We start from the raw sequence: 9488 nt of genomic DNA, 5'->3' as shown, positions 1-9488 counted from the left end.
TCCGATTTGATCTTCTCGCCCTCCGGATACGAGTGACCGTCGTACGTACAGCCGTTGCTACGATAGCCTCTTCGGTCCGCCATACGCTGATAGTGTTTGTTGTTGATCCGCCGAACATGATTTGGAGAAGCGGTCGACGATTCGAGGGCGTTGTTCTTTACCGGCGTCTTACCCGTGCAATCGTACCGAATCGGGCAACAGGTAGAGTCCACGTACACCGGGGCACACTTTTGACTGGGTAGGGCACACTTTGGCTTGACACACTTCTGCCGCCCATTGATGCAGTAACAGTACGAGCAAAGCGACGAGCTTACCATGGCCGATCCTGATTTGTACACGGTTCCGTTCACAATACAGGCTAGATTTTTTGAGTGGGAAAATCAAATGTTAGCACAGCTCATTTGAGCGGATGACCCACATCTTCCCAAACGCACCTCCATTATCTTCCACCTCGTCGTCATCCGACCGCCGTAGGACGGAGTTGGGGTTTTCCAGCCGCTCCTGGGCCGCTTTTTCGTAGTAATCCAAGAAGTGCATCTTCTTCCGGTCACCATTGTTCTTCACTGCCAGGTTGAGCTTCGAACACTGAAGGTACGGGCAGCAGGATCCACTTTTGTGTACCAGAATGCAACCACGTGGCGGAGGTATAGGTTGTTCTGCGAGACGGATTTGAAGCGGATTTGAACTTGTTAAACGCCTGTATGTATGCAACGCTGAGTGCGCCTAGACGTAGACTGAAGATTGAATCGGGTTAACATGAAATCTTTTGCTTGCTGTTTAGTTTGAATCAGCGGCTTTGCAAAAGTAATCACGCTTCTTTCCTTGCTGGTTCTCAAAAGGCTCAACAAAATTTCCAAATATTAATGCCATACATACTACTACATACTATTGATACAAAGTATATTAATGTTCCTTGAAAATGCCTACAATTTTCGCATCAAGCTTCGATTGAACACAGACCTGTTCTCAAAATTGTTTACACATTTTCGTATAAGCACTTGATCCTTGGGTATTATTAAACTTCTGATTAAATTATAAATTAAAACAAGAAGGAAGTACTCACCAGGGCAAACTTTCAGCGCACAGATTAGAGTTTTGTCGGAACATTTGCACATCAGGCAGGGCTCTTTCGTCGGCACAATCGATCCTTCCATGAAGTGTGTTCCATTATAATAGCAACTGGATTCTAGGAGACAAGAAAGAAAAGAAAAAACTGTAAACTCAAAATCCGATCTACCGTTTCCGTCTGCGCCATGTTGTCACTCGCTAATAATCACGAGAACATCCCCAAAAAACAACCATCCGCACGATCCGCGCTCGATCGTTACGGCACCCCTTCGCTAATTTTACGTTCCATTAAGTGTCATCGACACGCTCATAAATTGTCCCCAGCATTATCGCTGCTCAGCATCGGGCAGGAGGATCACTGCGCCGCTAAAAAGATTAAGATGCCCGCAAACCTGTTCCTCGTCGCGAATAGAAAATAAGAACCGCTAGAACGCTTGTCACCCGGTTATTGACACCCAGCTGTGTGAGACCCCATCGACGGTGCCAACACATACACCGCAGGTGACAAAATTCCAGCCCGAAAAAAAACTCAACCATTCTAACCGAGTGGGAGAGAAAAAAAAAGGAAGAAGAAACCCCGACTGAGATCACCATCATGCAAGCGTCACTGCGGCTTGGTGACACATTTCCCGCTCCCGCCGGGATTGTCTGTAGCGCATTTTTTGTCCATCACGCCATCAGCTCGCCATAAGTCGTTTCTATTCTTCTTCTCCTGTCATCTCCCCTTTGAAAACCCTTTGAAAAGATAAAGATTAAGACGCTGTCGGTATTCAAAGAAGCTTTGCTGCACAGTAGAGAAGGCAAAGCAGCGTCGAGTGATGTTTGTGCGAAGAAAAGCCTCCCAAAAAAAAATCTCCCCTGGAATGGAATCTTTTCCGGGTACTCTCCGGGCCGATCTGTAGAAAGTCTTTTCCCCCTCAATTCCGATTCAATCGACCGAGCGATCGATCGAACGTTTATCGACCACCACACGTCTTTTTCTTCGGCTTTTCCTGTGTTGCCTTTTATCGCAGCAGCCACAGCCAGCAGCCATCGATCGATCGCTCGATCGCTTCACGATGCATTAAAAAATAATCAAAAACCATTTGAGAAACCGCTTTCCAAAAAGGCCGCTCCACACGCGCGCGCGCGCGCGCTGAGAACAGCACAACAGACGGAATCGGTGCGGTACGCAGCTCTTTTTGATGAGATGCAGATTGCGGCGTACGTGATTGACCGCATCACGCCGAGGTTGGTCATTGGTTGGTCGGTTGGTAGGTCAAAGCCAAACCAAGCGCCCCTGCTGTAATGAAAGTAGTCCACGATCAAGGCCCCGTGGCCGCGGGCATCGTCGATGAACGGCGAGGTTTACGTCACGAGTTGAACAGGTTCATCGAACTATCGGGATCGATCGCGCGCTCGTGGGGTTACGGGGTTCTATCTCAGCACCGGTTGCTTCACCCTCGATCGGTTATGATCTCGCTGCCATGATCTGCGCGTGCGAGTTCACAGATCAGTCGTGTGTGTCAAGCTTTAAAGCTAACCTATATTTTGCACGACACTCTGACATTGACAGCCAGTTGCGCGGTCTGCCAAGCCACAACATTACTAATTTGCCCACTCATCGCCCTGGTGTCCTAGTTTCACGAGAGTCCCAGTCCCCTCAGCTCAAACACACAGTCCACACACCGTACACACCTCTTCTCCCTTTTGCAGCAAATTGCCGAGGCAGAGAAGGCGTTCCCGTAGGTTTTTTTTCTTTTCTTTCGCGAGACGTGCCTCTTTGCGCGATCGGTTTCTCCTTCTGCTTCACTTCACTTTCCTGCGGGGCTGCAAGTGTCCCGGCCAGCCCGGCCACACTGTTTGCTTAACCGTAAAGCCCATTCACGGGCCTCCTCCAGGGGCGGCTTGTCAGAATCTGCCAAGTGAAAAGACGTTCCCTCTCGAACTGAGACGCCTCCGCGCGAGCCGAACCGAGCCAAGGAATCAATTCGCCGCGGATGGTGCCGCTGCTAAATAGGCAATCTCCTCTAGTGGGTCACGAGTAACACAATGTATTGGAACCGAGCGAAGGAGGCAATGCACGTTTGGGGACCCCGGGTATTTAGAGGATCCCGGACCAGGCGGACTGTTTGCTGTGTGTTTGACTTCCGTCGCTAATCGGATCGCACCGCTGGAAGGCAGGAAGGAGGCGGCAATGTTATGCTGATTTCCATTCAATTCATTCCGGCGGGTCTCGCGGTCCGGAATTGACCGCGTGTGTCAAATGCGCGTGTGGCGTAATTGATGGTTTTCGGAAGCGAACGCTTACGCTTGCGACCGAGGAAGGAAAGCCCGAAAGGGAAGGGGAATTGACATACATTTTTGGAAATGAAAAAAAAACAGGGGGGACCACGGACCACTAAAGAGTTGTTTCCGCCACACTCCAGCATTCTGTCACGTGCTGACCAAACCCTCAGTCTCATTCGGTCAACATTGTTAACATTCAAGCCAGGCTACTAGACTAGGCAGCCGGTTTTTTTTTAGTGCGCTGATTGCTGTTACACTCCAGAGCTCCGTTAATTGAAATGCGAATAGTTCCTCAAACCGCCCCCCAAAAGCCTTATCCATATTTCAACGGCTACATGGTTGGCCATTTCGCGATGGCCACCGTTCTACCGTTGGGGAAAAGCCATGTTGTGGCCCGTGACACAACAACTTGTAGCAAAATGTTCTTTACATTCGAGAGCCCGTTCTCGGTACATAAACAATCCACTTCATGTTCGCAGGGTTGGTGGAGCTTCTTGGAGCAGGAGCATCTCTTCTTGGGGAGTTCAAGATTACTTCACAGGATGCCCCTTGGCTGTAGGTTTGCATTAGCGCAGTGCAGTGCAGCGCATTCGAATTTATGTGCCCCGACCTCTCGGGGGCGGTCTGCAGAATGGTCTATTGGCTTTTCAAAAGAGTGTCCAGAGGCCAGAGCACCCGAGATCTGTGCCTCTTGATGCACCAAACTGCATCGAGGGAAGAGACACAACGAGCATACGAGGACCATCTTATGAATCTATAATGATCCAGCGAACCTGTTTCCGTCCTTCCTTCCTTCGGCAATCGTGAGGCCTCTCCCACAATCTTGCGTCCCCATTACAGGAGGTCCGGCTCCTCAGGGGTGTCACTACTCGAGCGTACAAGCACACCCTTACGCTTGGAATGTGGCGCTCTCCAGGGTCGTTGAAAGGGGGGCGTGAGCATAAGTATCATATTTAGCACACGATAATGCGATACACGCTGGCGGGGCGTTGGTCGTCTTTCAATGACGGCGATGGCGCTGAAGATGATGGCATCGACGACAGTGACGATCCTCTAATAACCCGGCGAACCCATAGCGCCGCTCATTACCATCCCGGAGCGCAGGGAAATGATGACCGCGGAAAGGAAAGGAAAAAAAACGAAACACTCAGTTCACGGGAAACGCGTACTTGACGTGCGTACGGGCTAATTTGCATGCGTGTAGCACACTTTAACTATCCACCTGATACCGAGCAGACGCGACTGCTGGTGTGCTCCAGTATTCCAGGGGAACTTTCTGTTCACCGACCGGGCCTCCCCTTATTACTAGAGACAGAGAGCCAGAGGACGCAAAAAAATGCAGGTCACACACATTTGTGTCTTCCTTTCCATTTTTCTCGCTCGCCACACCAACCCGCCCGCTATCTCTCTGGGTTGTTTCAGCTGTACAAATGGCCCCATCGATCCTCGGCCGTGCTGAGCAACGGACTGAGCTCGATGGTCGATGTGAAAATGAAAAGTACTCGCAGCCCTCGACGCAGTACGACAATTCATGTCACAAGACGCGCATAAGTTACATCGCACCCCGGTTCGCACAATGGTGATCCAGTTATGGTTGCATTCTGCGACACACAGTGCCCTTGCATAACAACACCGTTCGTCCGTCTTCCTCGAGACGCGACGCGACGCGACGCGAGATTAACAAACAATCACCACCGACATGACGATCGCTTCTTCCTCCCTTGATCGATCGTTGAAGTTCTTCGTCCAGCGCTGCAACCAGCTGCGAAGGGCACGCTGCCCCAGGCGGGGTTTGCATAACCGGAGATTTGCACGGAAAAGGGCCACGGTCCGGGCCGTGCCATGACCAACTTCTCTTTCGATCCAGGCCATCCATGGGTAAACGGTTAATCGCATTCGCGCAGAAAATGAAAAGCTGCGCAGCGATCCTCAGCGAAGTGAATTCTCGGAACTACTTTTGCTCTCTTGCCCTTACCCGCCCCCCCCCCCCCCTCCCTAAACGCATTCCAGCTGGTTGTAAATTAGTATCCAATGCCACAGTGGAGGGTGGAGAACGGGCAGCAGCACTGCAGCGCAACGACGACGTTGTGCAAGTTGCCATCCCACATTCCAATCGCTCGCTGGAAACGAACACGCGCAATCGCTGACCTATTTCGGACGGACGCGCAGTGGGATCATACAAAGTGCATCCCGCACAACCCATTCCATGAAAATCGATTCCACACGTTCCTGTTTCGCGCTCGCGAGACATCTTTTCGGCTTCGGAGGAGCTTCCGATCATCGCAAGTGGGGGACTCCATTTAGCGGGATCACGTCCTTGTGGATGGGATTCAATTAATGCCAAACTCCAACGGGGTTTGTGGTGTTGTGCAAAAAACAACCTGTGAGGAAAATGAGGACTAGGCCACACAGCTGGACACACAACTGTCGACGGAAGGCAAACTGCTCTCCTTTCTGCTTTTCCTTCATAACACATACGCGCGATCGTTTAATCCAGTTTCCTGTTGCGTCGCATCGGGGTGGAAGTTGGTACTATTTATTATTTCACAGCTGGTTTTTTTTTTTTTTGCACGGTGGCTTTCCCGGGGCCAATGAATCGCCTCATTTGATGGCCTCTCTCTCTCTCTCTACCCCCGGGGAGGTAACCGTAAGTATGAAAGTGCTTTTCAAACCCGGTGCTTAAACTACCGGGCACATGTGTATCCGTCTGTTTTGTTGGTCCTGCGCCAGTGACGCTTTAATAGCCATCCCGCAGCTTGTTAACATAATTCTAACGGTCCCCTGGTGGTGCGCCCTGGCTCCACAGCCCCACTTAACGGGGACCGCAAAGTGAAATGTTGGAAAAAATATCATTAGCAAAATAAAGCCCGCACCCCCGATCCGAAAATGAAAAACGATCATTCGCCGTCCGAAAAGCGCGTCCATATCAACGATCAGTGAGCTAAGCGGGTCTCACGAAGCGAACGGGGGGGCCGATGGTTCACAAGCCCATTTCTTTTTTTAATTATATCTCCTCACCAGCAAAGCAGTTAGGAAGCTGGCAGCATACAACACCAGCAGTAGCAGTAGCAGCAGCAGCAGCAACATTGGCCGAGGATTGGCATGGCTTCCAATTAACACGAGGTCCGCGCCGCTCACCATATTCATCGCGATAAGACGCCGATGCCGCCTTCCGCCCGTGGATTGATCATGTTATTCAATTATTAACATGCCAGCAAACCAGCCGAAAACGATCGTCGGGCCAACACGAGCAGCACGATAAGAATAGCAACGGGATTCTCTGCGCATTTAAAGCACATTCGTGTTTTGCGATCCACAGCTTCACCACCGGTCGATCCGTGGTCTCGAGTGCGTTTTTGTGTGGTAGCAAATGTTTGGCCAACGAAAAGCGAAACCTGAGAGCCCTCAAGAGCCGATCAAAAGCTGTTATTTCAACGGTCAGTTGATCGAGAGGCTGTTGGTTTTTTTTTTTTTTGCAATCGAACTCAATCGAGAGGCAGCGGATCGCGATCATCATCGCAACTCATCATTCTTCGCTGCATTCTCGAGAGGGCGTTCTCGAGCTGAAGTAGAAGCCTTCTGACCTCTCCAAAAAAAAACCTCTCCAGAGCCTCCGAAACCGAACTTGACAGAAGAATAAAAAAAATTAACAAAAACGAACACCAGCGGCCGGCGTTACGCCAAGGGGAACAAATTTGTTCAACGCCCCGCACAATCACGATTATCCCACCCACCCGGGGGTTGGGTGGGCGTGCTGGACAAGCTTTTCCCATTTCCGCGGCCCTGGACGCCCAAAATCTGACGATGAGATTGATACGCTCCGACGATCGCTCGAAGTCTCCCGGGTGGATCATTAAAAGCTCTCGCAAGAAGTGTTTTGGGCGGAACTCTGTCGAGACACAATAAATAAGAGCATTTTCCTTGACATGTTGGCAGCAGCAGCAGCAGCAGCAACTTGGAGGAAAAAGAATGCTTCTTTCTGCGCGTAGCAACCCGCAAGACATTTGCAAGTATAATGAGGGCGGATTTTTGGACGGGGAAGAGAATAGCTGGGCAGCGCATGAAACAGATCATATCAGGATTAGATTTGTGGGGTGAAGAATGAGTTCACGCTTCCGCTGAGATCTCAGGAGGACCGGAAACAAGAAGCAACCAAAAAGCTCAGTTCTCCATTCACCGTCTAAAGTCCCAAAATTAAGGTGCTCGTCTTTTGGGCAACAATTTTGCAGCAAAAAGCATCAAGATGTTTGGACTTGTTGCGCCACCTTGAACCGGTGCTCAAAGGTGAGAGAGAGGAAGAGGGAATAAAAATTAAAATGCAACCAAATGAATCTTCCCCACTCAACGACTTATCTCTCAAAAGCGTTAACAGCCTCTCGCGTCTCGTAAAAAGTCCCGCACTAACCATTAAACGCGAGAAACATTATCCGTCTTTCCTCTGGGGCGGTACTTACGAGTGCGCTGCAAACGATAGCCATCGGCCAACGGGAACTGCACCAGCAACGCCGCCGCCAGCACTAAGAACACCACCGGCAACGACATGCCTGGAAGGAATGGATGTCCCCTTATCGCCGATGTGGATCCTTTCACTCGCCACATTATTGTTCGTCACAAGCAATTCGAAGTCACAAGCACACCACGAAGGTTCTCCACTGATTTCACACAGCGAACACACACTCAGGAAACACTCTTTGGGGCCAAGTAAAACTCACTTAAAAGCACCTCGCTGGCGAACACAATCAGCGCACTGATCTCGAGCTAATTTTCGGGCGGGCGCAGTTCAAATTGATCTGATTCTGCAGCAGCACTCTTTGGGTTCTCGAACTCGGGGCTCACGAATCAATCACGCGTTAATGTTGAATGGCAGCAGCCTGGTGGTGGAGGACACAGCACAGATCGCAGCAACAACCGATCGCAGTGGTAGCGGCTCATTGACGGACGAACGTCGATAGCAAACTTCATCATCATCAATCATCTTGTACGCCGGTTTTGTTTTGTGCGCTCCTTGTAACTTCTGCTCTTCACGTCTTCGCGACTTGCCAGCGCGGCCAAGAAAAGAAAAACCCAAATTAAAATCAGCAAACCTCCCTCCTCGAACCCCGGTAACAGTCGCAATCAGCACTCCACTCTTACACTCCCACAAATTTCCACAACTCTGCTCTTTGCTTTAAATTATTTCACTGCTCACCAGCTCCGGATCGATCGATCGATTCACACCCGAAAACCGTTCTCATGGATTCTTCGACTTCTCGCACGACGCGAACGATGCGAACGACAACTTGCGGACCGCCCCGTTCGGCAGCACACCACGGAATGATCGCGAGCGGCCAGCGATCGATGGTAAGAAAACTCGTGATTTTCTCGTGGAAATCCGCGATGCGCCGCGACGCACGAAGAGCACGCGCTCGCTTCCTTATGTGAATGAGGAGAGAGAGAGCAGAAGAGAGAGCCAATGATGTGGAGAATGTGGTTGAACTGCGTATGAGATCACGATGATGGGGAGCCACCAGCGGTGAAGCGAAGATGCTCCAAAGGTAAGCAGCTCCAAGCGTGGTAAGAGATGGAAGCGATCGTTTGGGCTGTGCCAGAGAGACGAAGGAAGAGAGAGAGAGGAGAGAGAGAGAGAGAAGAGACAGGAGAAGCAAGAACCTGAAATGGTGCGGTGGAGCAGAATGAACCAAAAACCTGAACCTGAGCCCCACCAGAGCTTCTCCCAAAACGAAAGTCAACAAACACAACGATGGACCTGATCTCGAGACCTCGGGGAGTGCAACAGGCATGCGAGCCACTTGTCGGCATCGCGTGTCCAGGGCCTCCGTCCTGGGGGGGCAAAGTCAGATCGAGGGTCCGAGAATCCGTTAGACAAACATAATCAGGGTATCAAACTATCATTAGACGCCGAAAACCAAGCACGTGGAGGGAATGGGAAAACAATAATATCTCCCAGACAGGCCCCAGCACCGTGAGTGGGTGTATGGAAATGAGCCCGTGGCCCCCCGAAAGAGGGAGAAAAGCCCGCCGGGAAGCTGGAAAAACGAGATCGATTGGAGAATGGCCCCCGGGGGCAGTCCCGGCAGGCGTGAGGTGGTGGTATTCGATTAACCTTTTTTTCCCCCTCCTGTGTTGCTCCGGTGCGTGTTCTGGCGTAACAC

The 9488-nt window shown here is 50.9% G+C and overlaps 1 protein-coding gene across 1 annotated transcript in view; it reads right to left on the bottom strand.

The window, feature by feature from the left end:
• Window positions 1–7878, bottom strand: part of LOC126577172 (uncharacterized) — a 12281-nt gene extending 4403 nt beyond the window's left edge. The window contains exons 1-4 of the mRNA XM_050238618.1: window positions 7791–7878; window positions 1064–1186; window positions 435–656; window positions 1–358 (exon numbers count right to left, since the gene is read on the bottom strand). The exon at window positions 1–358 is cut by the window's left edge and continues 131 nt beyond it. Coding sequence (XP_050094575.1) covers window positions 1–358; window positions 435–656; window positions 1064–1186; window positions 7791–7878 — 791 coding nt within the window. The remainder of the gene's footprint in view (window positions 359–434; window positions 657–1063; window positions 1187–7790) is intronic.
• Window positions 7879–9488: the final 1610 nt, after the last annotated feature.

This window comes from Anopheles aquasalis, chromosome 2, assembly GCF_943734665.1.
Source record: "Anopheles aquasalis chromosome 2, idAnoAquaMG_Q_19, whole genome shotgun sequence".
Classification (NCBI taxonomy): Eukaryota; Metazoa; Arthropoda; class Insecta; order Diptera; family Culicidae; genus Anopheles; species Anopheles aquasalis.
This window is presented reverse-complemented; position numbering and strand designations above follow the sequence as displayed.